At 54.1% G+C, this 26,089-nt stretch overlaps 11 protein-coding genes across 11 annotated transcripts; 6 read left to right on the top strand and 5 right to left on the bottom strand.

Annotated features, from left to right (window-relative positions):
• Positions 1-337: 337 nt before the first annotated feature.
• Positions 338-2,269, top strand: HMPREF1541_06632 (uncharacterized protein; the record flags this gene model as incomplete). Its single annotated transcript, XM_008720962.1, has 1 exon — positions 338-2,269. The coding sequence occupies one exon, from the start codon at positions 338-340 to the stop codon at positions 2,267-2,269; it is 1,932 nt and encodes a 643-aa protein (XP_008719184.1).
• A 356-nt stretch (positions 2,270-2,625) lies between these two features.
• HMPREF1541_06631 (uncharacterized protein) lies at positions 2,626-4,947 on the top strand (the record flags this gene model as incomplete). The annotated part of the gene is made up of 3 exons (XM_008720961.1): positions 2,626-2,689; positions 2,738-3,072; positions 3,124-4,947. 3 exons carry the CDS (start codon positions 2,626-2,628, stop codon positions 4,945-4,947), a joined length of 2,223 nt encoding a protein of 740 aa, XP_008719183.1.
• An 821-nt stretch (positions 4,948-5,768) lies between these two features.
• Positions 5,769-7,389, top strand: HMPREF1541_06630 (tyrosine-tRNA ligase; the record flags this gene model as incomplete). Its single annotated transcript, XM_008720960.1, has 2 exons — positions 5,769-6,506; positions 6,556-7,389. 2 exons carry the CDS (start codon positions 5,769-5,771, stop codon positions 7,387-7,389), a joined length of 1,572 nt encoding a protein of 523 aa, XP_008719182.1.
• A 544-nt stretch (positions 7,390-7,933) lies between these two features.
• On the top strand, positions 7,934-11,686 carry HMPREF1541_06629 (uncharacterized protein; the record flags this gene model as incomplete). The annotated part of the gene is made up of 2 exons (XM_008720959.1): positions 7,934-8,549; positions 8,601-11,686. The coding sequence occupies 2 exons, from the start codon at positions 7,934-7,936 to the stop codon at positions 11,684-11,686; spliced, it is 3,702 nt and encodes a 1,233-aa protein (XP_008719181.1).
• Positions 11,687-12,255: 569 nt separating this feature from the next.
• HMPREF1541_06628 (uncharacterized protein) lies at positions 12,256-13,209 on the bottom strand (the record flags this gene model as incomplete). Its single annotated transcript, XM_008720958.1, has 2 exons — positions 12,256-12,522; positions 12,862-13,209. 2 exons carry the CDS (start codon positions 13,207-13,209, stop codon positions 12,256-12,258), a joined length of 615 nt encoding a protein of 204 aa, XP_008719180.1.
• A 1,502-nt stretch (positions 13,210-14,711) lies between these two features.
• HMPREF1541_06627 (uncharacterized protein) lies at positions 14,712-14,804 on the bottom strand (the record flags this gene model as incomplete). Its single annotated transcript, XM_008720957.1, has 1 exon — positions 14,712-14,804. The coding sequence occupies one exon, from the start codon at positions 14,802-14,804 to the stop codon at positions 14,712-14,714; it is 93 nt and encodes a 30-aa protein (XP_008719179.1).
• A 494-nt stretch (positions 14,805-15,298) lies between these two features.
• Positions 15,299-16,988, top strand: HMPREF1541_06626 (uncharacterized protein; the record flags this gene model as incomplete). Its single annotated transcript, XM_008720956.1, has 2 exons — positions 15,299-15,487; positions 15,534-16,988. The coding sequence occupies 2 exons, from the start codon at positions 15,299-15,301 to the stop codon at positions 16,986-16,988; spliced, it is 1,644 nt and encodes a 547-aa protein (XP_008719178.1).
• A 117-nt stretch (positions 16,989-17,105) lies between these two features.
• On the bottom strand, positions 17,106-17,870 carry HMPREF1541_06625 (uncharacterized protein; the record flags this gene model as incomplete). The annotated part of the gene is made up of 1 exon (XM_008720955.1): positions 17,106-17,870. One exon carries the CDS (start codon positions 17,868-17,870, stop codon positions 17,106-17,108), a length of 765 nt encoding a protein of 254 aa, XP_008719177.1.
• A 969-nt stretch (positions 17,871-18,839) lies between these two features.
• Positions 18,840-20,568, bottom strand: HMPREF1541_06624 (uncharacterized protein; the record flags this gene model as incomplete). The annotated part of the gene is made up of 3 exons (XM_008720954.1): positions 18,840-18,913; positions 18,975-19,380; positions 19,492-20,568. 3 exons carry the CDS (start codon positions 20,566-20,568, stop codon positions 18,840-18,842), a joined length of 1,557 nt encoding a protein of 518 aa, XP_008719176.1.
• Positions 20,569-23,612: 3,044 nt separating this feature from the next.
• On the top strand, positions 23,613-24,554 carry HMPREF1541_06623 (uncharacterized protein; the record flags this gene model as incomplete). The annotated part of the gene is made up of 1 exon (XM_008720953.1): positions 23,613-24,554. One exon carries the CDS (start codon positions 23,613-23,615, stop codon positions 24,552-24,554), a length of 942 nt encoding a protein of 313 aa, XP_008719175.1.
• A 261-nt stretch (positions 24,555-24,815) lies between these two features.
• On the bottom strand, positions 24,816-25,805 carry HMPREF1541_06622 (uncharacterized protein; the record flags this gene model as incomplete). The annotated part of the gene is made up of 1 exon (XM_008720952.1): positions 24,816-25,805. The coding sequence occupies one exon, from the start codon at positions 25,803-25,805 to the stop codon at positions 24,816-24,818; it is 990 nt and encodes a 329-aa protein (XP_008719174.1).
• Positions 25,806-26,089: the final 284 nt, after the last annotated feature.

Below are 26,089 nucleotides of genomic sequence, written 5' to 3'. Positions count from 1 at the left end.
ACACTTGGAGTAGATAGAACTGGCCCAACGCATTTTGAGGCTATGAAAAGTATTCCCGTTCGTCAGCTATATCGGACCGTCCTTTATCGGATGGCAAGAGTGACTCAAACCTAAGTTAATCCTAGCAGCTGGTTGCTGGCCTATACCTGAGCATGAATCATGGGTAAGGAGCGACAGCCTCGTCGTTGGCATTTATATTCCTTGGCATTGAAGTCATTCGCGACTTTCGACTTCTCCATGGCTCCGCTCTCCGTGTGTACAGACATCATGGAAAGTCAACATGCCACAGCAAAGAAAACATCATATGCATACCACTTGAGGACTTGAGATGAACACAATGGCCGATGATGACTCGGACGCGAATTATGTGGACGATCGCCCTCCAGCAATAGCCAGGACGTCTCCCACCACCGACGACAACTTCAATAAACGCCCAGACACATATTTGACGCGGCCGAATCGCTATTTCGGCCCAGAATCTACATGGCTTACATGGACTGAGCAGGATCGGCTCGCCGCGCACTCGCTCGACCAGGCTCGCTCTGAAAATCTGGGCCTTCACCTATTCAACGCGCATGCACTCAAGCGGAAAGCTGACGCCCAATTGCCAATCGGCAGAAAGTCCGAGAAGGGGAAGAGAAGAGCCTCATCGGCGACTAGCGACAGCGAGCATGTACCGCAGGGCCTCCGAGTGCCTCGTTACTGGACGGCTTGGCCACTCAGGCCTGATGATGTGCCGCGAGAATCTGAGGAGACCTTTGCGAAAGGCGATAGCAGCTTCCCTGCAGCTCGTGACCCACAGCCGAGTGAAGACCTACAGGATTGTCTCATTGCGATCACTACTCGGCTGGCACGCGAGCGATGGAGGAGTCGCGAGTGGGAGGCGGAGTTGCCCAAGAACACAGCTGTCAAGATCGAGCAGGGCATCTCCAGCGGAAAGCCTGCTGGACTAAAGCCAGAATCCGACATGTCTGATGCAGCGGAAACGTTGAGCTCTGGCCCAGAGTCCGACTCCGATGATGGACATCCAGGCATCCGTTCTCAGGTTTATCTTGCAGAAGAGGATGTAATCGAACATGAACCCGAGGGCTCGGACCCCAAGACAGATGATTTCCCTCTAGAGAAGGAAGAGGACCAAGTTCCATCACCAATCGTCGATGATGACAAGGCTAGACGAGTGCTACTTCCGAGCACGAGACATAATTTGAGCAAGCTTGATGACCTTTTGGTGGGGTTGCATAAGGCAAGACGCGCATATGCATCGAAGAGAACACGAGCTCGCAGATCTAGCACTACTAGCGATGCGGACGAACACCAGCCGTCAACACCAACCACAACACGGCGCTCAAGATCGCGGCGAAGGATGCGGTCGGCCTCTCGGGCCTCCGAGACCTCAATAGATAGCATGAATACTGGCATCTCTGCTACATCGAAGCAGAAGCTCCAGCTGAGAGACTGGAGCGATGTTTTAGGTATGGCTGCGCTGACTGGATGGGATCTGCAAGTGGTGCAACGTGCGAGCGAGAGGTGTGCGAGGCTGTTTGAGGAGAATATGCTCTTTCGCACGTTCCATGAAGGCAGTCGTGCTACGAATGAAAAGTCGAATTTTACCGAACATCACGCTATCAATGCCGAGGGAGATTCAGACGACGAGGAAGAAGAAGAGGCGACAACACAACCACTGCTACGGATTTCAGGAGCTTGTGATGCTTGTTCAAGGCGCAGGGAAAGCTGCGATCCTGCCGATCCTAGGCCCGGATCAGGCCTTTGCAGGCGATGTGTTGATCATGGACTTGTCTGCTCGGGCATAGTCACTGAATTGGTGCCTCGAGGAACGGCCTGTCCATTTCGCTTCTGCGAGCGACATCGAAAACCTTTCAAGAAGGCTTACCATCTTCAACGCCACCTGGAATCGGCCCATGGGGGGGACCTTCCGGCGGCATCTTCTTCCCCTGCCAGATCCCCAGCAAGTGATGGTTGTCTTGTCTCTGCTGATCAGTACACATGTCCGGTAGTGAGCTGCCCGCGCCATGGAAAACCTTTTAACGAGGGCGCGAAACTATACCGGCACATCAGGAACATGCATCCGGAAGTAGATGTCGAAGAGGTCAAGCGACTGGAAACGCAGCGCAGAGGGGAGAGGCGAGGTCGCTGGCGCGACGAGCGTCGCCGCCGCATCGGTGTGAGAAGTAGGTCGAAAAGCCTAGGAGCACCCTCGAGCCCTTCTAAAGCCGTCGATACTGGCGGCGAGGAATTGAAGGATGACTAAGCTACAGAAGTGGAGACTGATGCCCAGATTAGCGTAGGATGATTGGTCTATTGCTCAACACTGCTTACCTGATCCATCAGGGCAAAATCGCTGACGCGCTCAGCGTCCTTAGGGTGTTTTCTCTTCTGTAGTTTTATTAAAGGCTGTGTGAATTGAGTAGTAGCGCTCAGCAATATCCACGTGCGGCGCCTGTGCGTCGAATCACTGTGATCAGGGCTCTGCTGCGACGACCTGCAATAGCAGAATTAGCTCATTAGCCAGAGCCTCGTTCACAGGGCGGAGAAGCGAGTCTTGACGGCGATCTACCATCATACGCAGACAGCAGCACAGGTCTTCGCTAGACTACATCAAGCGCCATGGCGCCTCAAATGGCACCAGATATGAAACCTATGCGGAAAGGCACTCGTTCTTGCCGTGAGTGTAAGTGACTTCCTCAAGTCCTCGTTGTTGCCACTCCTCACATCTCAGGTCGTCGCCGTAAAATCAAGTGCAACTGGTCATCACCCACTGCTCCCATCTGCAATGAGTGCACCAAGCATGACAGAACCTGTCACGCTCAAGGGTACATCGTGGACCGAGCGCGGGTTGAGAAGCCGGACACGCTGCTCAAGATTAAAGTCAATCGAATCGAGTCTATTGTTGAGCGTCTGGCCAAGATGCAGCATGAACAGAGCGTGGTGGCTCCAAGGGACGAAAACGGTTGTTCGTTCGAGCGGGTACAGAAAAACATCATTGACGGTGCGGAACTCGAAGAGCATGCCAAAAAGGCCAGTCCGCTTTTTGGCCTCTTCAACAATGAAGTGGTATGTCTGGTGTGTTGAAGGTACCAGAATGGTCACTGACTGCAATGGCAGATTAAGCAAAAGGATGGAAACCCTGCTCCTCACCTTGATACGACCTCAACTATCAGCTTTAGGCAAGGCGATATCAGCGACCTTGACAAACTTAAATCAACAATTGCACAGGACCCCGACATTCTAGATGTACTTGATGCTGCGCAGGAATGGTGGATCTCGTGGCGCGACCAACAATGGGTCATTCGCGAGAGCGGTGTTGACCCCACCGTGAGGTCTTTCGTTCAGAGTCGCCTGGACTCAGACGACCCTGTGGTGTATGCAACCGGACTGATGTGCATTGCGATGTCCCTACATCGCATTCGACCTGGGATGGATGACGTCAACCTGAATTTATCGGTGTCTGCGAGGGCACTTTTTGATCGGATAGTTACTGCTATTGACCAGGTGGTACTTACCCGACAGCCACAGGGCAGTGCGAGCATCCTACTGGCGTTGCAGAGAGCCAAAACACACGCCGAGGGCGATCAATTGCGCAAATCGTGGCTCCGTATTAGACACGCCATTCTGCTCACGCAGCATCTCGACTTTGCGAACGACCTTGAGGTTGGCCAAGACGAACTTATGTACCGGCAGCGCTGGGTAGGCGGTGTCTACGAGATGGACCATTTCATGAGCCTGGTGCTCGGATTTCCGCACGCCCGAGACAAGAATTTTACGGATCGTCTGGCCAAATTGACGTTGATGAGAGGCGACGGTGACGTGACTGTGAAGATGCGAGCACTCAGAAGAATCACCGCTGTTGTCGCTGGCCGCGTCAACGAGCGCAACGCGAACGCCGACGGGAAGATTGACAAAGCCCTCACATGCTCTATCCAGGAGGACATGATGCGATTTGGCGCTATGATGCCACAGTCTTGGTGGGATGTCGAAGCACATGTGGTGAGCAACGATGCTCAATCAGCCCATGAGCATGTGATGGCTCAGATGTGGTATTGGCAGATCCAGTCATTCCTCCATCTACCCCATATGCTGGAAACAGACGATCCAGAGCACCACCAAAGTCGAGTACTCTGTCTTCAGGCCTGCCGCCATATGCTGAGGGTGTTCTGTGTGCTACGAGGGACGCCCGCCTTGTCGGTCTACGTATGCAGCTGCGAGGACTTCCAGGGCGTCATTACGTCGGCGATCTTACTCATCGGTGTTCTCTTAGGCATCTCCGAAGAGATATACCCAAGCGTCGAGAGCCTTGAAGAAGACTTCGCAATACTTGAAGAGGTCAAAGATATTTTTCGATACCGGGCAACTATGCAGGGAGGCTCGATCAGCAGACAAGGCCTAAAGGTGGTCGAGACGTTAGAGTCTTTTCTCATGGAAGGCTCTGGAGGCGCAAACGATGATAGAAGCCGATCTATCATTCTACCATATTTTGGGCTCATCCGCATCGAATCACAAGTGCCTCCTATGCACGCAGCCCGTCAGCAAATGGAGCAGCTGGATCTCACTGCACTCGAGGAGTACAGCACCCAACCTGGTTCATTATCAGCAAACTACTTGCATGACGATTCTTCAGCTATCAACTCCTACTGGAACACATCGGTGGAACACGAGAGTCCTCTGTTCAACAGCTCCTCTGGGCATCCGTCCAATGGATCTCTTTCGACTAATGGAGCATCTGACGAGGTCTTTGATAAGCCTCTGCCAGCGGACAAGACATATGCTGACTTCAACCCGCCGATTGCGAATGTCGAAAATTTGGAGAGCTGGGATCAGTTCTTGTATGGAGATGAATTGGCACAGGACTGGGACATCCCAGGATGGGAGTCGACGTTCAATGACTGGAACGAGGATCTGTTGAGCCATGCCCCAATGCCGCGGCAGTGAGCTGCGTCCTTGCTGCCGCGCGATGGGGAAGAGCTAGGACTCACTATACAAGGGCAAGAGACACGAATGATTGAATGGTTATACGACTTGCACGACTTGCATGATTGTGGGATCCCGCAGCGGAAAAGTACGAGGCTGGGTTATACAAATAGTGGGGCTCGCCAAGCCTGGATCGTCGGGCGGTCGGCGGAACTCAGCTTGAGGCGCCTCCTGTTTTTTCTGGCCATCGACAACTTTCTGTACTACAGCCGTATTACTCTCAACTTCGCTTTAACATCAATCTTCTTTTGCTCGTGTATAATAGCCTCTCTCTTCATTTGCAGACTTCGATGCGTTGATGCAGCGAATTCCATACGCGCCTTCCGGGCGGCGGCTGTTGAAATCACGATGGATCTGTCCGCAATGCGCCAAGCAAGCTAGAAGCGCATCAACGGCAGCTTTTGTATCATCACCTAATTCGAAAACATCAAGCTCACGGCGGCCATGGCAGACTGGTTCGACAGGTTCATCAGCCGCCCTGCCGGTTGCAGTCGTTCATCAGAGGCGGTGGCTTGGACGGAACTATGTGAAGAATCTGGTGCAGGCGGAGGCGGATTGGCAGGAGCGCGCTCAGGCTATCGCGAGGGGTGACAAGAAGAGCGTGCTTGACGTGTTGGAGGAGAGGGGCTTTGTGAACCAAATCGTGGGGTAAGCGGCACTCGTATCCTCGGTTCGAGGATGATGGAAGGCTAATGGATCGTAGGACTCGAGAGCAATTCAAGAAGCTCCTTGACAACCGCCGCATTGGTGTCTATTGCGGCATTGACCCGACTGCGCCGAGCATGCATGTCGGACACATGGTGCCCTTTATGGCGCTGAGTTGGATGTACATCCACGGATACTCCGCTACCTTCCTACTGGGTGGCGCCACTGCCAGGATTGGTGATCCCGAGGGCCGCCTCACAGCGCGGCAGGAAGTCTCGAGAACAACGCGCAACGCCAATGTCGCACTGATGCACACTCAGCTCACGCGCTTTGGCGAGCTAATGGAGCGTTATGCGGAGCGGAAGGGTTATAAACGCGAGTGGTCCTGGCGTAGGGCCATGCTCAACAATGCCACTTGGCACCAAAAGTTGTCGTGGAGTGACCTGTTGCGCGATATGGGACAATACGTGCGACTCGGACCGATGCTGGGCAGGGATAGCGTCAAGAACCGGATGGAGCATGGCGATGGGATGAGCTTTGCCGAGTTTTCGTACCCTTTGATTCAGGCGTGGGACTGGTGGCACATGTTTAAAACGGGCGTGCAGGTGCAGATTGGTGGAGCGGACCAATTTGGGAACATCTTGCAGGGTGCGGAGGCGGTGAAGGCGACGGCGAAGAACAACGTGGAGTGGCTTCAAAAGATGGATATGGAGCTGAAGAGTGTGCAGGAAAGAGCAAAGGTCGAAGTCAGCGAAGAACCCATGGGCTTTACGGTACCACTGTTGACAACCGCGAACGGTGAGAAATTTGGGAAGAGCGCAGGCAACGCGGTGTGGCTGGATGCTGGCATGACGAGCGTTTTTGAGCTCTATGCGGTAAGTGACATGTTGGTTGTGGCATATGGACGGCACTGACGAGATCTAGTTCTGGCTCAAGACTGCCGATGCGGATGTGGAGAAGTACCTCAAGCTCTTTACATTCTTGCCGCTCGAAGAAATCGGCACCATCATGTCGGAGCATGTTAAGGACGAGTCGAAACGTCATGCTCAGCACACCCTGGCCTTCGAGTTCACCACCCTCGTTCACGGCGTGGACGCTGCAAACGAAGCGTCTTTGCAGCATCACCAGCTCTTCAAGAAAGACAAGACGCTCAGTGAGATCCTTGAGCTGACCAAAAAGCAATCGGAGGGGCAACAGGCACCGGATGGACATCCAAGCACCACCAAGAACGCCAAGCCGCAAGGTCTCGAAAAGTACAGCACCGTGCAGGCCGAGCTGCCGCGGAGCGTTGTGATGGAGAAGCCGCTCTCGCACGTGCTATGGTCGGCTGAACTGGCAGCATCCAAGAGCGAGGCGCAACGACTGATCAACAACAAGGGCGCGTACATTGGTGCCGGCTCCACTGGAACCAGTCCCATGGGTGACTCGCTCACGTATTCGGCCATTTTAGATCCAGGCTGGAACTGGTGGAAAAAATTCATTATTGACGACAACCTCCTCGTCTTGCGTACGGGCAAATGGCGGGTCAAGATCATCAACATTGTGTCAGACGAGGACTTCAAAGCCAAGGGCCTCAGTTGTCCCGGGTTTGGCCAGGAGGATAGCCTTGGCGATGGCACAGACGGCTTGAGAGACGCAGACGGCGTGTCTAACGAGAGCAAAAGACGACCAGGCAGGGATAAGGGCTCCAGAAGTCCGTATGCGGTCGATTCAAGGTTTCAAAGAGGATGGCAGGATGGGAGTAGGGCACGCCATTGACCGTGCACAAACCGAAGAAGCTGACTCGTGCCGGGGTAGCAGCCAGGCAGGCAGACAGAGGTTCGCGAAAGACAGTTTCGCAGATCAGCTTCGGAGTTGCTCCCTCATCCTTTTGAGGACTCGACTACGGTACAGGAGCCCGGGAGTGAATGGTGAATCATCTTTGGACGGTTCTGTAGATTACTTCTGTCTATGATACCCCTGGCCAATTGAGTTGGGCCAGACCTTATTAGACCTGTATAAAGACATAGAAAGACTCTGCTTCGTCTGCTTCATCTGCTTAATCCGGGTGAGTCAGTGTGATGAGTCGTGGTAATTGCTCAAGGGGTGAGGTACCCGGGAGAAGAAGCGCGTTAGAGTGGGGAAAGAGCGATCCTCGACGCGGTCGCGCATCGCGCCTACCTGCAGACGCGTCATTGGCGGTCCTTACCCCCAGATGTTCCATCTACCCTCAACTTTTTGGCACCCTTTCACTTCCACCCTTTGCTCTCATTTTCCACTCTTTTTCCTCCGGCGCGGCTTTTCTTGCAGAGTTCAAGGAAGCATGCCGCCCAAAAAGTCCTCTACCCTGGCCAGCACGCCCGGCGGCCCTGCCACCCTAAAAAAAGCCGGTTCCGCCAGCGGCCAGAAGACCCTCCTCGGCTTCTTCTCTAAGACGCCTACTCCGTCCAGTGGTGCCACGCAGACCCTTCCCGAACGTTCCTCGCCGCGGAAGAATCTCACCAACAAGTTCGCGGCCCCTGCACGCGGCTCGCAGCTTACGCCGCAGCCGTCTAGTGACACCATCGGCCCCGGGGATGAAGAGGACGGAGAAGAGGAAGTAGTGTCCGCGTCAGCGAAGGCGAGTCGCTCCTTCTCCGCCAAAGGTGGCCTGCCGTCTCCCGTCTCCGCTGACGAGGCGGTGCAGGGTCCGAGCAATGGCGAAGCCAGTAAGGGACAGTTGACGCCGTCGAGGAAGGCGAAGAAAGCGGTGAATTATCTGGAGAGTGATAGTGAAGGAGACGACGATGACGATGTCTTCAAGCCCGTCCCGAAGAATCGGGCTGGGCTGAACGGGAAGGGCAAGGGGCGAAAGGAACCACCACGCAAGAAGAGGAAGGTTAGTGAAAGCGGGGACGAGGATGTGTATGAGCATGCTGGGACGGAGGATGATGTCAGCGGTGAGTATAGTATCAGTGGCGCGGTCGAGGTTGTGCTGACCGAATACACAGATATCGATGACTTCGTGGTACCGGACGATTCGGACGACGACGTCAAGCCTGCGAAGAGGAAGAAATCGACCAAGCCACCGCTCAAGAAGCTGTCGCGAGAGACCTCGACTCATTTCAGTACGCCGGATCGCGCTGAGGAAGAAGAGAATATTATGGACGTTGATTTACCAGAGCAGTCAACTGCTACACAATGGGCGTACGACCCTGAGAACCCGCAACCCCTGCAAGCACGCCCTGTCAACGTTCCATCGAAGAAGCCAGGTGCAGGTGGCAAGAAGAAGGCACATCAGTCCGAGCCAGAGGAGAGATATGCATGGCTCGCAGAGATCCAGGACATTGATAGAAACAAGCCCACTGACCCTGACTACGATCCACGCACACTCTACATCCCACCAAATGCCTGGCGAAACTTCTCGCCTTTCGAAACCCAGTACTGGGAGATCAAACAGAAGTTCTGGGACACCATTGTCTTCTTCAAGAAGGGGAAGTTCTACGAGCTTTATGAGAAGGATGCCACAATCGGACATCAGCTTTTCGACCTGAAACTCACTGATCGCGTCAACATGCGCATGGTGGGTGTTCCAGAGGCCAGCCTTGACCATTGGGCGGCACAATTCGTGGCCAAAGGCTTCAAAATTGCAAGAGTTGACCAGAAAGAGACCGCCCTGGGTAAGGAGATGCGAGAGCGTGATGACAAGAAGACCAAGAACGACAAAGTCATCAGGCGTGAGTTGGCTTGTGTCTTAACCGCTGGCACGCTGGTCGATGGAACCATGTTGCAGGACGACATGTCAACATATTGTGTGGCCATCAAAGAATCAGAGTTCGACGATAAGCCAGCTTTTGGTGTTTCATTCACTGATACTGCGACTGGTCAGTTCCACATCTCTCAGTTTGTGGATGATTCCGACCTGACCAAGTTTGAAACCTTTGTGGCTCAGATTCGACCCAAGGAGCTTCTGCTCGAGAAAGGAGGCGTATCGGTCAAGACACTGCGGATACTGAAGAACAACACTTCCCCTACCACGATCTGGAACTACCTAAAGCCAGGAAAGGAATTCTGGGAAGGCCACATCACCGTGAAAGAAATTGAAGCTTCAGACTACTTTCCCAATGGGTGGCCAGAGGTCCTCCAGGAGGCTAGGGAGAATGAGCTGTTGATGTCTTCCCTTGGCGCTCTGATCCAGTACCTGCGAACGCTGAAGATCGAGCAGGATCTAATCACTATTGGCAACTTTACTGCTTACGATCCTATTCGCAAAGCATCAAGCTTGGTACTAGATGGTCAGACGCTCATCAACCTGGAGGTCTTCAACAACTCGTTTGACGGTGGTGTTGACGGCACACTCTTTCAATTGCTGAATAGGTGTATCACCCCATTTGGTAAGCGGATGTTCAAGCAATGGGTCTGTCACCCGCTCGTGGACATCACGAAGATCAACGCTCGACTGGATGCTGTCGATTCGCTTAATGCCGACCCTAAGGTTAGAGACCGCTTCACCTCCCAGATGACGAAGATGCCGGATCTCGAACGTCTCATCTCTCGGGTACACGCAAAAACTTGCAAGCCCATGGACTTCGTGCGTGTCTTGGACGGGTTTGAGCAGATTGACCACACCATGTCACTCCTAAAGGACAGCTCAGGCACTTCTCACGACACTGAAGGAGTGATTGGCAAGCTCATCGCCGCTATGCCTGACCTTGGGTCTCGTCTCGAATATTGGTCATCTGCTTTCGACCGCAAGAAAGCTAGAGAACATGGCCTGATTATTCCGGAAACAGGCATTGAAGAAGACTTTGATGAATCTCAAGACCACATCGAAAAGCTTGAGAAGCAGCTACAAGCTCTTTTGGAGAAAACCAGAAAGGAGCTCGGTTCCAAAGGTGTTCAGTACAAGGACATCGGGAAGGAGATCTACCAGATGGAGGTTCCCGCCAAAGTCAAGGTTCCTGCCAGCTGGAATCAAATGTCTGCAACGCAGGCCGTCAAACGGTACTACTTTCCAGAGCTGAAGAATCTCGTAAGGAAACTCGAGGAAGCTCGAGAGACACATACGCAGATCGTCAGCGCGGTCAACGGCCGTTTCTTTGAGCGCTTTGATGAGCACTACGAGATCTGGCTTGCAGCAACTCGCATCATTGCGCAGCTCGACTGCCTTATCTCCCTCGCAAAAGCATCTCAGAGCTTGGGCACCCCATCTTGCCGGCCAACCTTTGTTGATGAAGACCGCTCTGTTATTGAGCTGGTCGATCTCCGTCACCCCTGCCTGATTGACAATGTCAACGACTTCATTCCGAATGACGTTGTTTTGGGCGGCGCGAACCCCAACCTCACGCTGCTCACGGGTGCAAACGCGGCTGGCAAATCCACGGTACTGCGCATGACCTGCGTCGCGATTATTATGGCACAAGTTGGCTGCTATCTCCCCTGTTCATCAGCGACTCTGACACCTACCGACCGGATAATGTCTCGTCTCGGTGCTCAGGATCATATTTTCGCCAACCAGTCTACCTTCTTCGTCGAACTCGCCGAAACCAAGAAGATCCTGACTGAAGCCACGTCACGATCTCTTGTCATTCTGGACGAACTTGGGCGCGGAACTAGCTCCCACGATGGCGTGGCCGTCGCTCAGGCAGTTCTGCACCACCTCGCCAGTCAGGTCGGATGCCTCGGTTTTTTCGCCACTCACTATCATTCTCTTGCCGCGGAATTTGCTTACAGCAGAGAAGTAGCGAAGAAGCGCATGGGGATTCTGGTCGATGAAGAAGAGAAGCGTGTTACTTTCTTATACAAACTTGAGGAAGGTGTCAGTGAGGGTTCATTTGGCATGCATTGTGCCGGTATGTGTGGGATACCGAGACGAGTGATTGCGCGAGCAGAGGAGACGGCGGAGGCTTGGGAGACAACAAGCCGTGTGGGGCAGAAGTTGAAGGGAAAGCTGATGGGCAGTGGTGAAGAGGTGGTTGGAGAAGTGCCGTTGGGTGTCGTGAGTGATGTGGCGTGGATTTTGAACCAGAAAGAGGACCAGGCTGGAGAGGACGAGAGGATGCTGGAGGGACTGTTGGCTGCCGTGGCGAGGCTGTGAGGCGGTACGGAACCTCATGGCAACGGAAGGCAGGGCTGGAGGCTGTATGATTATTTTCTGTTGTGAGGGAGGGCGTACAGGACAACACGGGCTACAGAAGATTCTCGGCTGCACTATAGCGTGTCCGCTGTCATCGAGACAAATGTCGTAAGAGCAGGCCTGTACTAAGAAAAGCAGGACGGACAGACTGCCAGCAAATATAGAAACAGAAAGAGAGTACTTCCACTCAGATATTTGTTTCCATCGTTGAAGTCGATATCATTAATGGGTCTGCTCTGGTTCTTGGTTCAGCTATATTTACTACATTCGTCGAAACCCTGTTCCAACTCCCCAATTCCGGCAGCAGTAGTTCGTCATCACCAGAGTGTCTTTCTCATATCAAACTTTCAAGCCGCCTCCTACCTGCCCCCCCAACTCGCCGTTCGTGAAGCCCCTTTTCAGATTGGAGCAGCAGCAGCAGTAGTCATCTGCCGCTCCAGCCGCCGCAGCACATCGTCGCCGTTCCACTGCTCAGGTGTCTGCGTCTCATCGGCAGCGAGTGTGAGTGTAAGGGCCGCGAGGCCCAGCTGCTAGACGACGAAGCTGCTGGCCACGGAACCAAAATGCGCGGCTTGGATGGGGTCGCCTGTGGTGACGAAGCCGATGGCGTAGCCGCCTAGGAAGCAGTTGCCTGCGCCGGTTGTGTCGATCACTTGTGAGTGGCGAGTGGCGGCAGGCGCGTGAGTTTTGGACATTAAGGGTGATGAGGGCGAGGAGATGGTCCAGTAGGCTGGCACCCATGTGGCGGGGACGTCGTGAGAGAGGATGAGGGCGCCGTGCTCGGCGCAGCGGATGACCTGAGGAGGGGAAAACTTGGGTTAGCGAACTGTGGGAGAGGGACGGCCGACACTAGGTGAAGCGAGGGCGGGTGATGTTCAGACAAACTTTAATGGGCTCATGGTCCTTTTCTCCTCTTGTATGTGGTTTGAAAGAGGGACTCTGAAAAGCGATGCTCATCATGATCTGGAAGCTAGTTGGCTGGGACATCTGGACTTACTATGATGCCTGTGGAAGCTGACCTAATTCCTGAGTCGACGATCCGCTGAGCAACTTTCTCTACCACTGGGTTATCGAAGGCTGAGGGCGCAACCTCGCCGAAGAAGGAGAGGAGCCCAACGTGGTTGGGAAGGAAAGACGTCGACGTAAGGTACCGCCCCGAAGACGTCGGGAAGGTGGTCCGGAGTGCAGGACGTTAGGCGTGGCTCCCGAATGATAAGCGGTAAGCCCAAGCCAGCAGTCTCGCGGAGGTGCAGGAGAGCGTCAACTTCGTTGTGGAGTGCCTTGGGCACGGTCATCAAACGAAAGGCCTTGGATGCCAGTGCCGGCGATGCTGCAAGGTCGCGCGGGATGGGTCGAATAACCGGTGTGGTGTATCGAAAGTTTCTTGACTCTAGCTTTGCGTTGTGGTAGGCAAGCTCGGCTCGCGTGGAAAGTGCGCCAGGGGCTCGTTCGACATCGAGCGCCATGTCCCATCGACGAAGCATGTCTTCAACCTCGATAGGGAAATCTTCGCGGACACGGAGCTTCAGGGCGACGGCATGGGAAGCGTCTGGTCTAGGCGGGCTGAACAATCTGGCGCCCAAGGTTAGAGAAAATGGCTGCCCCTCCTGGGCCGTCTCGCGCGACGACTTGCTGAGCCACAAATATTTGGTCCAACACTGTAGTACCGAGACTTGTGAACAATATCCCGTGCTGCATTCTCCTGCCGGTGCTATCTGGGGAAATTAAGGTAGTAGCTTTGTTGTTAACTCTCAGGAAAGCCATGCTGTATGCTGTATTTTGTATGCTGTGGAGTTTCATCCGCGTTGAAGATCAAGTATGTGTGAGTAGTTCAGAGGACAGGAAATCTTTGTGGAGTTTGCGCTTCTGTAGGCGTGTGCTGGCGCGTGATGCGTCTTTCACCATCCGCAGCAAAACACCGGGTGCCCGTTTCCGGCCAGGTGGTCATGTCACAGCCTCCTTGTATAGCCGGTTTGCTGCAGAAAGGCAACAGATGGGCTGTACGTGATATGCCGTAAAATTATTAAGTATTAACGCGTCACAGTCTGCCTTAAACCCTAGTTGTGGTATATCCGAATTCTGTATAAACTAGATGTGGGAAGATCGTTGAGTTGGATGTCATTGACGTTCGCTGTAAGCTGTGGATCGGAAAACGTCTGATGCATGTTGTATAAGAAGCCGATGCAACTCACAGCGCATCACGGTGCTGCGGCAATCGGTCTGGATGCTTGACAGGGTGCGTATGGCGCCTACTGATGGGTTTTCGAGACTGATGGCGTCTCGAACGCTTTGACCGACAGTGAATGGGCCAGATCTGAAGACGGCTTGATATTTGCGGCTCAGAGCGGGCAGTGCGGAATGCGACATCTCAGTCTGCCCGGGGACTGTCTTACCCATTGTCCTGTATCCTCATCACAGTGCCTGTCAAAGCCCAAACTAGCTTGGCCGCTGCAAGCCGGACCATCGATTCCAACCTCGTCCAATGAATTGAACGACGATGCTGGATGCTTAATCTCATTGATGGTCTAAGTGGCGGGTTTTGAACCGCACTCCAGGATAGATCAAAGGCTTCGGGGAAGGCGAAGGTGACTGTTCATGTCAGAGAGTAGAATCTGGAGCCTCGCAATGGCTCTTTATGCTTCTCAGAGCAGGGGATAGGTTGAGGCGATTGCTCATGGATTGATTGCCTCCAACTCCTGCACACGCTTTTCGAATGCTGAGATCATAGCGCTAGCAACCTTCTGTTCAACCTGGGCAAACATTTGGTCATAGACTGGATTGCGAAATTTGACATCCACGTCAAGCTTGACCAATGTTGCCGACTTCGAGTTTCCTGTGTCGGAGATCTTCCATCGTGTCTGCAGAGTCTCAAAAAGGCCCTGGCTTGCAGTCTCACTGCTCTTGGCTTCGATTGTGCCACCTGTGGGATTGCACAAAACCAAGCTGTCCCAGTTTTCCTCGAGCCCAAGCTTATCGTATCCGACCTTTAGTCGGGCACGTGTTGGATAGCCAGCGGAGTCTCTTTCGGTGACATGAGATGAGATAGTGAATGGTAAGAAAGCAGGATAACCGGACACATCAGAAACAGCCTTGAAGATAGCTCCCGAGCTGTAAGGTAGAGTTTTGGTATGACTGACTGAACGCAATGGACAGGGTCCGAGGGCTGAGCTTAGCAAGGAGTCGATGAATGTACGCTCCTGCTGGCGTATGACAATGGATGCCGGTCTCGTTATGGCATGTCTCGGGATGCGAATTAGATTACTTGGTGGCAAGGGCCTTTTAATGGCTGCCATCTACCTGGACCGACTAGAAGCTGAAAAAGCGTTGGAAGTGAGTGATGAAGAAGGAAATCTATCGAAGAAAGAGCGATCGAGACCGAAAAGCGCAATGTTAACCTGTAGAGACAGAAATGAAGAGACAATGGGATGGTATTGATGATGAGCTCTTGTGACAGCATACTTTATCGAGTCATGGCGTGTTCTGTATCTGCCAATGTCTGACTCGTGCACGAATATCTGTCCTTGTAACCACCATCATCCCGCTCACTTTACAGTCTCGAAAGATGCGATAGTCATGGTTGCAGTCGAAGCGCGCAAGAAGGCGCCTCCTGAGACGCCTGAGTCTATAGGCCTTCGGAGCAAAATCGTGCTGTCATTCTGGGCCGTCATTCTCCTCCTAGGTCTTCCAACATGGTACAAGACAACCGAGATCTATCGAGCGAGTCTACCATTGGAGCAGATGCTCGGACTCAGTGAATGCGAGGTACTTAAATCCGTGCCTAACAAGTGCTCGCTCTAACACCGTCCAGCCACCACTACCGAAACTACCACCCCAGATTTGGCTCGACATTCCGGGTGTATTATGTGCCGATGCGCAGCGCATTGCAAGAGACACCCAGAACGAACTTGATCTTCTGGGCAAAGAGTCCTTTACGCAACCGAGAGTGCGACTCGTGCACAACGAAGACGACAGTGGCCCAAAATGCGGAGTGAGCCTCCAGAGTATCAAAGAGGAGGGACCGGATTTTGAGGTTCGCTTCGCAGGCGAAGCGACGCAGTACACGTTCGAGCTGGAAAACGGCAGGTCGAAAGCACTTGTCAAATACTCTCAATCTCAGCGGCCTGCTCTGCCCAGAGACCTGGCGTTGTCAATCCGTGATGTGTTTGCGGATGAAGAGGTTGCACACCTTCTACAGATCAACAAACTGGTCATCAATCACCCTTATGGACTTGCATTCGCACAGTACAACGGGGATGCTGTCTTGGAAATCGAAAAGCAGATGGGGAGAGCTGCCAAACCATCTCCTGGATATCACCTTACATTCTCGTTGTTCGCGGCGACCGGGGCTCCATCTAGCTGGGATATACGAAAGGCACTCGACACTCACATACAGCCACTCGTCCACGCCCTTGAGAAGACCTTGGCTATCGAAGTGGGAACACAAGTCCAGCTGTTTTCGCCGTATAGCCCGTCTGTTGAGACATTCCAGCTGCAGGGTACCAGAGGCAACTTTCTTCATCAAGGGGACCTTACATCTTTCGTCAATGCTGCAGAGTGGCCTCTATCGCCTTCCATCGGAGATGGACCGACGCTGAACTTCATTGTCTATGTTCCGTCCAAGGCTGACCTGCCGCTTGGTATCGAAGGTGATCTAGGTGGAGCATGGATGGTGCCCCAGTGGGGAGGTATCAGTATTGTTAACCCTGACCTTGTTGAGGATCCGGAAACTGGCTCATACGTCCTACCGCCCCACCTCTCTGAAAATATGCTGTCCGAGGCATTCCAAACATTTTCGTCACAGCTACTGGCGCTTCTTGGTGTGTTGTCTACTAACTATCGCGGCACGCCTCTGCCAATTCCTCTACGACTGCGGTCCCACCAGCGACTGACCGCGATGAGCCTGCATCTGAAGGCCTCGTCGAGCCTCGGATCTCTCGCACGTCTCGCCAAACATCTGAGCAGCATCCCTATACCGAAGCATGTGGCACAGTTGGTGGATGATTCGATGTCAAACCTCACCTCTTCTACTACAGCTCTGAACAATGGTGAATGGGAAGAGGCTATCAAATACGCAAGCATAGCGTATCAAGATGCTGAAAAGGCCTTCTTTGACAAATCTATGGTCGGGCAAGTCTATTTTCCAGACGAGCACAAGGTGGCTGTCTACCTTCCGCTCCTCGGACCTATAGGAGTTCCTCTTGTGGTTGGACTCCTTAGAGAGGTGAAGAGAGCTGCCACGCTCCTTCGAGCCAAGAAATCATGAAATGACTCCAGATCAAAATGCCACGTAGCGGCAAAAGAAGTTACCCGAAAGCCCATTCAACATCACTGAGATGGTTGTCAGTGATCGTTTCGAGAAAGCGCGGTATCCCTTACTCCATCAAATGGTGATACTCCACCGGTAAGGACAGACGTTGCCCCATAAGCCGATGTAGCTGTCCGGATACATATCGAAGTCATCCACAAAGGCATCCGGGCCACTCAGAGCCTCGAATTGGGTCTGAACTTGCGTCTCAGGCATTCTCGCCTCAAGCGTCAACTGTAACTGATCTCGCAGCTCCTTGGGGAACTGCTGATCGCTCATTACCCGGACTCGCAGTTGAAGCTTCCGTAATGTTTGGAACGCTGGGAGCCAAGACATCAGAGGAGATGATGCCGGGTCAAGAGTCTTTTGCAGCCCAGTCCTGCCGTCAGCCAGCGGCACAGCGATGTCTCTGGACGAGACAGTGATGGATAGCTCCCTCAGATCGCCTTCATAGCGTGGCAGGAATCGAGCAGCAGAGTCGAGGGTCAGATCCCACTGGTCATTACCAAGGCGTAATAGCCGCAACACCTTGGCAGCCGCTGTGGCATCAAGGACTGAGCCCACCACCTGCAGATTGAGTCCACGCACAGCCCTCAGCTGTCGCGCGGAAAGACGCTGGAGCAGGCTTAAGGACGCGGATGTTGATGAGTCGGTAATGGCGGGCAGAGAAATCGTGTTACTCTGGAACGGTAGCAAGCATGTCTCGTTGTGGATTTGCTTGCAAGCTGCTAGGAGATTGAGACAAGGGATCGTTCGAATGTCGCTGTCTTTGACTGGAGCGAGTGCATAGGCGAAGATCTCGCTGCAGATCTCAGCAGGGAGCTGTGTTGTTGCCGCCATCGCTACTATAGCTGAGGGCAGGATTGTGAGGTGAAATTGTCAGCTGCCCTGGAGGTGAGCCCTCAAAGATATGACTGAATGGCTGTCAGCTCGTTTGCCTTGCCCTGCACGCCGCGCCCAATCCGCGCACTCGTTTCGGCTAGGCATCTTGTGGCTGAGGCCCCACAGTCTTATCCGTTGTGTTGGGACACATCTCACCCCGAACACATGATGAGCATCCTCAGCACCTTCCCCGACATTGGTAGATACTGCCTCCCAAATAACGCGACCGGTACGTCAATCTTTCCAGCGAGTGGGAAGATTGGCAGTATTTGGTGCCAGCGGCCACTTCGGTCCAAATCCCAAAGCAGTCGGATTCTCGGCCAAGGATAAGGCGTCCACAACTCCACTCCGCGGATGTCACCAGTCACTTGAGCCTCACAGCCTCGCAGATCTCAGCTCAAACCCCGGCAATGCCGAGAATTTGGCTCATGTCAGCCAGATTTAGCGCAATAGGTGGACTTGCCGGTCCGGGAAAATGCTCGTCAGAAGTTGCATGACAAACTTCGCTCGTGGCGGGAGAAATATTTTTCGCGGTAAGCTGACTAGTAGTGTTTCGCACATAGCATGTTCCCAGGCACCTTCAAGCTCAGTAGCTTGTCGATAATGCCATAACGTATTTTAGCGCAGAAGCTAGAGAGCTGACCTGATCCACTATCAGACAGAGTAGTGCGACACGATCTCGACGATATGCAATGCGAAGTGCCAAGCAGCAGCCTTGCCGATATAGGTAAGGCTGAGCTACAATCTGGCGACTCTGATTGGATCAGAGGAAGAAATAAACCCTTGGCACTCCGGATACAGGATACACAGACTCCCCCTTCACCGCTGGACCATAGATGTATGCAGCGAAGACCTTGCCTCGATCAATGATCCTTCACATTTATTCCTGCTCTTCGTGTCCTGCTCCATAGCACATATCTGAATAGCCTATAACATGGCCTTTGGCATGAATCGCATGGCCTGTCTCACGCCCAGATCTGCAAGGACCTCCTCTGCTCCGCCTGGTTGTAAGTGTTAGTATTATGTACGAGATGTAGTTGTCGGGAGTCCGGGGATACATACCTAGGATCGCGTCGAACTTGTAAGTGCGATGGAACTGCTCTACCACTCTTCCCATGCCGGTCTGCGTGAGACCCCTGCCACCGAAGATGTTGACTGCCTCGCTCGCGACCTCGCCAGCGCATTTTGTCGCATGACTCTTCAGAAGGCCAATGGGCCCGCCCATGAGCTTCGATTGCTGGTCGTAGGAAAAGTGGTTGAGGTTGAAGGTCAGGCTTTCCAGGTAGCTCTGGCACGACTCGGTCAGGCTGATCATTCTCGCGAGCTTTTGTCGAATGACAGGTTGCTGGATCAAGGGCTTCCCGAAGACTATGCGCTGGTGCGACCACTTGAGGCATTCTTCGGTCACCATTCGCATCCACTGGATGACCATGCAGGACATGAACCAGCGCTCGTGGTTGAAGTTGCTCTACAAGGGTTATCAGTAACCATCATCGAATCTGGGAGATGGATGTGGATAGTGGAGGGCCGTTAGCAGGGAGGGAGTGGACTAGGGGGGGAAAGGGTACAGGCTACCCACCATTACAACGGCAAAACCTTTGTGCTCCTTGCCGAGTAGGTGATTAACGGGGACCTTCACATTGTTGAACTCGATGAAAGTCGTTGCGGCGGCGGTGGAATACGACGTCTTGATGCGCTTCGTCTCGATATTGTCGTCACGAGGCACTAGAATGACGTTGTGACCTTTCTCCGTTTTGCAAGCGGTCACAAAGTAGTCTGACCACATTCCATTGGTGATCCACTTCTTGGTGCCGTTGATGATATAGTGTTTGCCGTCTGGAGTTTTGGTTGCGGTGGTGCGAAGGCCGGCGACATCGGAGCCTGCGAATGCTTCTGTCACAGCGAGACTCATGAACTTTTTGCCAGAAAGGCATTCTTCCATGACCTTGTCGCGCAATGCGGTGTCGTTGGCCCACTGTTTCACAGCAGAGAGAGAGATTGTCATGCCAGCCATGTTCCCATCCTGAAAGCCGCGTGCTTTCGCTCGAGATAGCTCTTGGGCGACGATCAGGTCATGGAAAAAGTCGAAGTCGGCAGGCTCCACGTCGCCCAGTAGTTTATGTCCCTCGAGATGCTTGCCAGGACCGAGACGCATGGCCAAGACACCATTCGCCGCCATTTTGTCGACGAGCTCTTGCGAGATATATGTCCCATCGAGCTCTTTCTCCTGAGCCTCAGGGTAGATATCTTCATCGACGAACTTCCGCAAAGCCTTCTGTAATCGTCGGTGCGAATCCTTGTAGTAAGGACTCTTGAATTGGGGCGTGAGCCACAATGGCTCCCCGTATGGCACTTGGCTTAGATCGCCAGGCTTTGGGTCAATGACTTCTGGCTTCTCCCCGTCAATGGTTCCAATGCATAAGGACTCGTATTTCTGGAGCACTTCATGTCTGTGCAAGTTGTAGAATGCTTCGGTAGCGTCCTGGCCAGCGACCTGTTCAAGGACTACTGAGCCACCCGGGTGCGCATCCGAGAAATCCCCAAGGTCGTAGACTTTGTGATCAACGATTACCCAAAGATCCTCACTTGTCGTGTGTTTGCTCACTTCCTCTCGTGTGAACGTCCCCTTCGTGCTCTGCGATGTCTTCTGTGCCATATTGAGCTTCCAAAAGCGCCGTTCGATGCTGTTGTACAATAGAGAGCGTCTATGTCCGCGCTGACATATAAAGATGAGGTAGAAAGAGTGGTATCCCAATGAATAGTATATTGGATGAGGTCTGGGCTACCCACCTTGGGATCTTGGAATATAAGTGACCGTAGTAATCCGCCCCTCGAGATTGGAGCTCTGAACCTCGGCTCAGCCGCTACGAGTACAGTGCACACGAATGGTCGTGTACTCCGCCGTAGCAGGGCATGCTACTACTCTGGTCCGTCGTTCTCCGAAACCTCCCCCTGGTGTTGATCTCACTATTCTTGATCCTGAGCATCAATTCATATTGCGGACATACTGCTCGACGCCGGCCGTTTTCAAACGAGAGAGACCACAGGCCGTCCCTACTGTTATACGAATATGATTGAATATGTCTCACGCACAAGCGCCCTTGGTAAAAGCCGAGGCGGTCCGTCACGGGTTGTACCATCCCAGGGGAGTCGACCATAGGAGCGACCATCCCTGGAGCTTTGACAAGCGCAAAGTGCCACGCCCATGTTGTGAAGCGCATTAAGTGGCTGATGCGCGGGGGCTTCGCGATGCAAAAGTACCTGCTAACCACCCCTATGCAAGCCTACAGCGAGGGGTACCTATTTCTAACAACAATTGTTTGGAAGCTGCATACTAGCCGGTCCATCCCACACTAATGACTGCGACCTGAGGGTCGCATCATGGAAAGCGTCCGTTCACGCAATGCTGCCGTGAACGTCCTTCCGGCATTCGACTTCGATGTGGACGGTTCTGTTGCTAACACACCACCTGAACAATAGGACTTGGGGGTTATTGAAAGGTCATGTCCCACTAAATGAGCAGATGGCAGTTTTGTTCAGCCGATTGTGACCGAAGCCTTGCAAGCTGCCACCCCTCTACCGTGGCTGAGATCCTTGTCTCCAACATGCGGCACCGGCGCTAGCCATGCCTTTCACCCAATCGAGCTCTTGCCCCCGGTCGGTGGTCTGAGCAGAACGAAACTGACACCATGCCTAGGCTTTAGCCCGGCCTCTTTGTAAGTGTCTGGATGCAACCCAGAAAGAGTAAGATACATGGTCAGCCAGGCCAAAACGTGTCTGGTCGCAAACCCAGCCTCTTTGTGTTCAGCACTGCCTCTGCGTGTTCAGCACTGCCTCTGCAGCCTTCCAGCAAGCCCGGTAGTAGAAGCATAAGAATCCTGCGTTTCCCTGGCGAGGACTATGTTCTGCTCAACATCCTTCCCTAATCCCAAAATCAGCATATAACCACCATGAGTACTTCTCAAAGAAATCGGCGCACAACCACGTCGACTGCCACATATCAGCCCACTCCACTCTGGAGCCCTCAACAAGTGCTCGAAGTACAGCCTGGATGCTGCAGTGGGATCACACAGCGCGGTGCCCGCTGCAAGCAGCGAATGTTCGGTCATGCTGATATAGATTCAGCAGACAAAATACTGAACGACCTTAAGTTCAAGGACCCAAAGGATCCAGCCTCAAAGACTCAGCTTAAAGAATTAGCCTACTTGACTTTGTGTCCCCGCTGGCATCGAAGGGATGGCTATTCACAACTGCCTGAAGTCATCGCCCGGTGGCAGCGAGCCATTAGAGATTTGGCTGGCTCAACGCAAGCTTCTCGGCCATTGACCTCTTCGACAGGTGTTTGGCCCCGGGACGTGTCTAGGACGAGAGGATTGCACACACAGCCAATCGACACGGAAGACGTCCATTACAGACGTGCACAGCGTCGCCAAGAGAACCACTTCAACGAGCGCATGCAGCAGCAGCAGGATGATTTCAATCGTCGCTTGAATCAACAAGCTGAAGAATATGACCGCCGCATGGAGCAGCAGGCCCGTCAGCTCAGGGATGCTATTCGACAACTTGCCGAGGCACGGGAGCTTCAGGTGCAGGCTCAGAGCACTTCAGAGGAAGCAGTCTCAACCTCACAAAGGGACATGCCAGCCGGAGATGTCCCATCCAGGTCTACACAAAGATCGAGGCTTACGAGACGTGGTCAAACGCCTGAGAGCCCAACCCGAAATGGCACTCGTGGTTCAGATGTGTCTGATGCAGAGACCAATACATCCCCATCTCACGAAAGCTCTGCGTACCTGACGCCGCCACGAAGTCCCAGCAACCACCGGTCAAGGCAAGCTGCAACGACACCATTCGGTATTGCTTCCCCTCGCCCGTCACGTGGATCCAGATCACGATCTGTACATTCCCACAGCGGTGATATTTCCACGAACAATAACAGCGACACGGACAACGTCGTCGAAACAGACAATGTCACCGACACGGACAGTCATAGATACTCAGCCACGGTTTTACATTCCGAACCCGAGCCTATCTCACAAGGTCTCAGTCCTCCTGATAGTCCGGTAACGCCTTCTGTATCATCGACCTCTTCAGTTACTGAAATTAGCATCACTCCGTCGCCGACGGCGACGACTCCATCATCAACTTCCGCCGGAAGTACCACGCGCGAGCCAGCACCCTACGTGCCTCGTCGGCAGCCCCTCGAGGAGTGCGCAATCTGCCTCAATGATTTGCGCCCTCAAAGCACTAGCCCGTTGGGAGCCGCGTACTCTTCGCCACAAATCGTGTACTGCCGGGCACAATGCGGCTACAATTTCCACCTGGATTGCATGGAGCACTGGCGCCGGGATCAGCAATCTGCTTGGGCTGCAAGGCAGACATGGATGCTGCCCGAAGCCGAGAGAGCTCGCAGGATGCGCGAGGCTGTCCTGTGTCCGATGTGTAGAACTAGTTGGGAGTTTGACGGGGATCATTTGTAGGGGGACTAGAGGGTATTTGTTCAGTGTTTCGTACCGTTTTTGGCATAGCAAGGCATCATGACTGGTTAAGGCAAAGTCGCGGAGGATCTCAGGCGCCGTGTCTTGGCGTCAGGCATCCATCCAAAACTTGATAGACTCACGACGCGTCTTCTTCACATTGTTTTCATCCCACATCTTTTTGCCTTATATACGCGCCCACGACGACCAACATCCTTCCATTATGTCGTCTCCACCCACAAAGCCCTTCCCTTTCCTCTCCCTCCCCCCCGAAGTCCGCAACAAAGTCTACTCGCACCTCCTCCCCGAATCCATCGGCCTCTTCCTCAACAGCCCCAACAAGCCCAATGACGCACCCCCGCTCGACCTCGCGACCACCCACCTTTCCAGCCCCTCCGCAGCCTTTACCGACAGCCCTCTGACCTACACCATCTGCGACTGGCGCTACCGCCACACCCCCCGCTACCTCACCAACGCGACCCGCCCGCCCGTGCGCGAACTCGCCATGACCTGCCGCCTCGCGCACTCCGAGCTCCTCCCCACACTGCTCTCGCGACTGCACCTGCGCTGCGAGTCCGTCGCGCAAGCCTGCGTTTTCGCGGCGCGCGTGGGTCCCAGCCTCGCAGCCGAGATCCGCGAACTCACCGTGCGGGCGCCCTTCACCAGCCTCGTGCCGGCCGATACGTGGCTGGAGGCTGACGAGGCCAGCAAGGAGGCCGCGGGCAGGGAGGTTCTGGGCTGGGTGCGCGTGCTGGCGCGTTTCGTGCCCGGTGTGCGGGTCCTGACGCTGCACGACGTGCCGAGGAATCCGGAGAGGCGGGAGGAGTGGGGCACGGTCTGGGATCCGTGGCAGCTGCCGGTGTTGAAGGAGGTGGAGAGGGCGTGGGAGGGGTTGGTGCCGACGACGGGGCGGCAGTCGGGGTGGAGGGGTGGGAGTGTCGTGGTGTGGAAGATGGAGGCGGATTTGGTCGAGGCGGAGAAGGGGAAGCCGCGGAAGCAGGAGGGGGATCCGTTGGGGGATGGAGAAGTGAGGTTTATGGATTTTGGGGCTGAGTGGATGGCGTATCTGCGGGATCAGGATGGGGGACGGGATGCTGCTGCTGCGGGTGGGGAAGCCAGCAACTTGTCAAGGCGTGAAAGAGTTGTGCGTCAGCCTTGGGGGTGAATGGGGCAGTAGTGCCTCGAAGGACTTTGCGGGGGGAGAGCGGACTAGCTCTGCCTTGCGCGGTAGAGGCAGCCTGAACTAGGTCGACGACAGAAATGGCACAAACATTATCTCATGAGCTAAGAAAGCGATCCTGAGCAGTCGATTGGAAGCTCACTACAGCCTGAGTCCCGTCTTCTCTGATCATTATCCAACACCAAGTTCATCGATCTCACGATGTCTATTCGAGGCTTGCCAGCACACAACCATGCCGCAACCCCGTCACCGAATTTCCTCCAGCTCCATATGTCCCGTCTCCATTGCATGCTTCGTCGCCTCCCTCTCACCCTTTCCCTTCCAGCCACACACCTTGCACATGATGCCAAACGTGCTCGTGTTCGTCATGTACCCCTGCGCCGCCAGCTTCTCACACAGCTTCCTCGTGCCCTCCAGCACCCAGTCTGAATTCACGACCTCGAACCGCCGCATGTCAAGCTCGGCGCCCAGATCGCCCTCCGGGTCTGGACTCACCGCCACCGTGTCGTAATGGATGCCACTGTAGATCAAGACTATCCTCTCGGAGGCGCCCTCGTTGTACCGCTGGACGCTGAACGGCTGCACGATACACGCATCAATCTCCACGCCTAGCACTCTGCTTAGGATGTCGAGTTCGATATCGCCGCCCCAGGAGTTCTCCTGCTGGATCCAGGCGCAGTAGGCGGCGGGCTCTTTGCCGAGGATGGCGGCCGAGTAGACGGACGGGTTGTTGCGGATGTAGTCGGCGACGTGCCAGCGTAGTTTTGTGACGTGATCAGCGTGCTGGTCGCCAGATACGGCGGTGGTGATGGCGCGGAAGAGACAGGAGTTGTCGTCTGGCATGACGCGAAGCACGAGCGTCGAGGATTCGCTTGGGATGGGGATCTCGGGCGTCTCTTGGCGGGGATCGGAGATTTTGGAGGGCCCAGCGGGTGCTTTGGTGGGATTAGGGCCGGATTGAAGAGGTTGTGATGGCGGTGCGGCCGGTGCTGGGGTTGCGGGAGGAATGACCTGTATAGACTCGTTGTTGAGCTGCAGGCCTGAGGCGCTGATGGTGGTGTCGTCGGAATAGTCTTCGAGCTTGATGACCTTTGGAGGAAAGCCGGCTTTCAGTTCGAACTGCTTGATATCCACCTTCTCACAGATGGTCTCACGTAGTTGGCGGATAGTTGCATTGTCATCGATCTGTACCACGGCTTGGCGGCCGTCAGGGGTGCGTGCGCGGAACCGAATCATGGTTGCGGTACACGGATAGAGGCGCCACTTTTCACTGGCTGAGGTATGGGAAGCAGCAAACAGCACAAAATATGAAAAAAGAGGAAAAGTGGCCGCCGCTCAAGTGGCGGCGAGGGCAGAAGATGCCCAGAAGCACGCAGCCTTGTGGTGGCAACGAGGCTGAGCCAGCCTTTTCACGGCTCCCTTTTTCTAGCGTTTATACTTGTGACAGAACTTGTATAGAATTACTGATCAAGGTGAGCAAAGAAGAGCAACACACACGACTAAAAAGCACAGGCAAAGCC

Source organism: Cyphellophora europaea (genome assembly GCF_000365145.1).
Source record: "Cyphellophora europaea CBS 101466 unplaced genomic scaffold supercont1.6, whole genome shotgun sequence".
Taxonomy (NCBI): Eukaryota; Fungi; Ascomycota; class Eurotiomycetes; order Chaetothyriales; family Cyphellophoraceae; genus Cyphellophora; species Cyphellophora europaea.
Note: the sequence above shows the minus strand (reverse complement) of the source record. Positions and strands in the feature narration are given on the sequence as shown.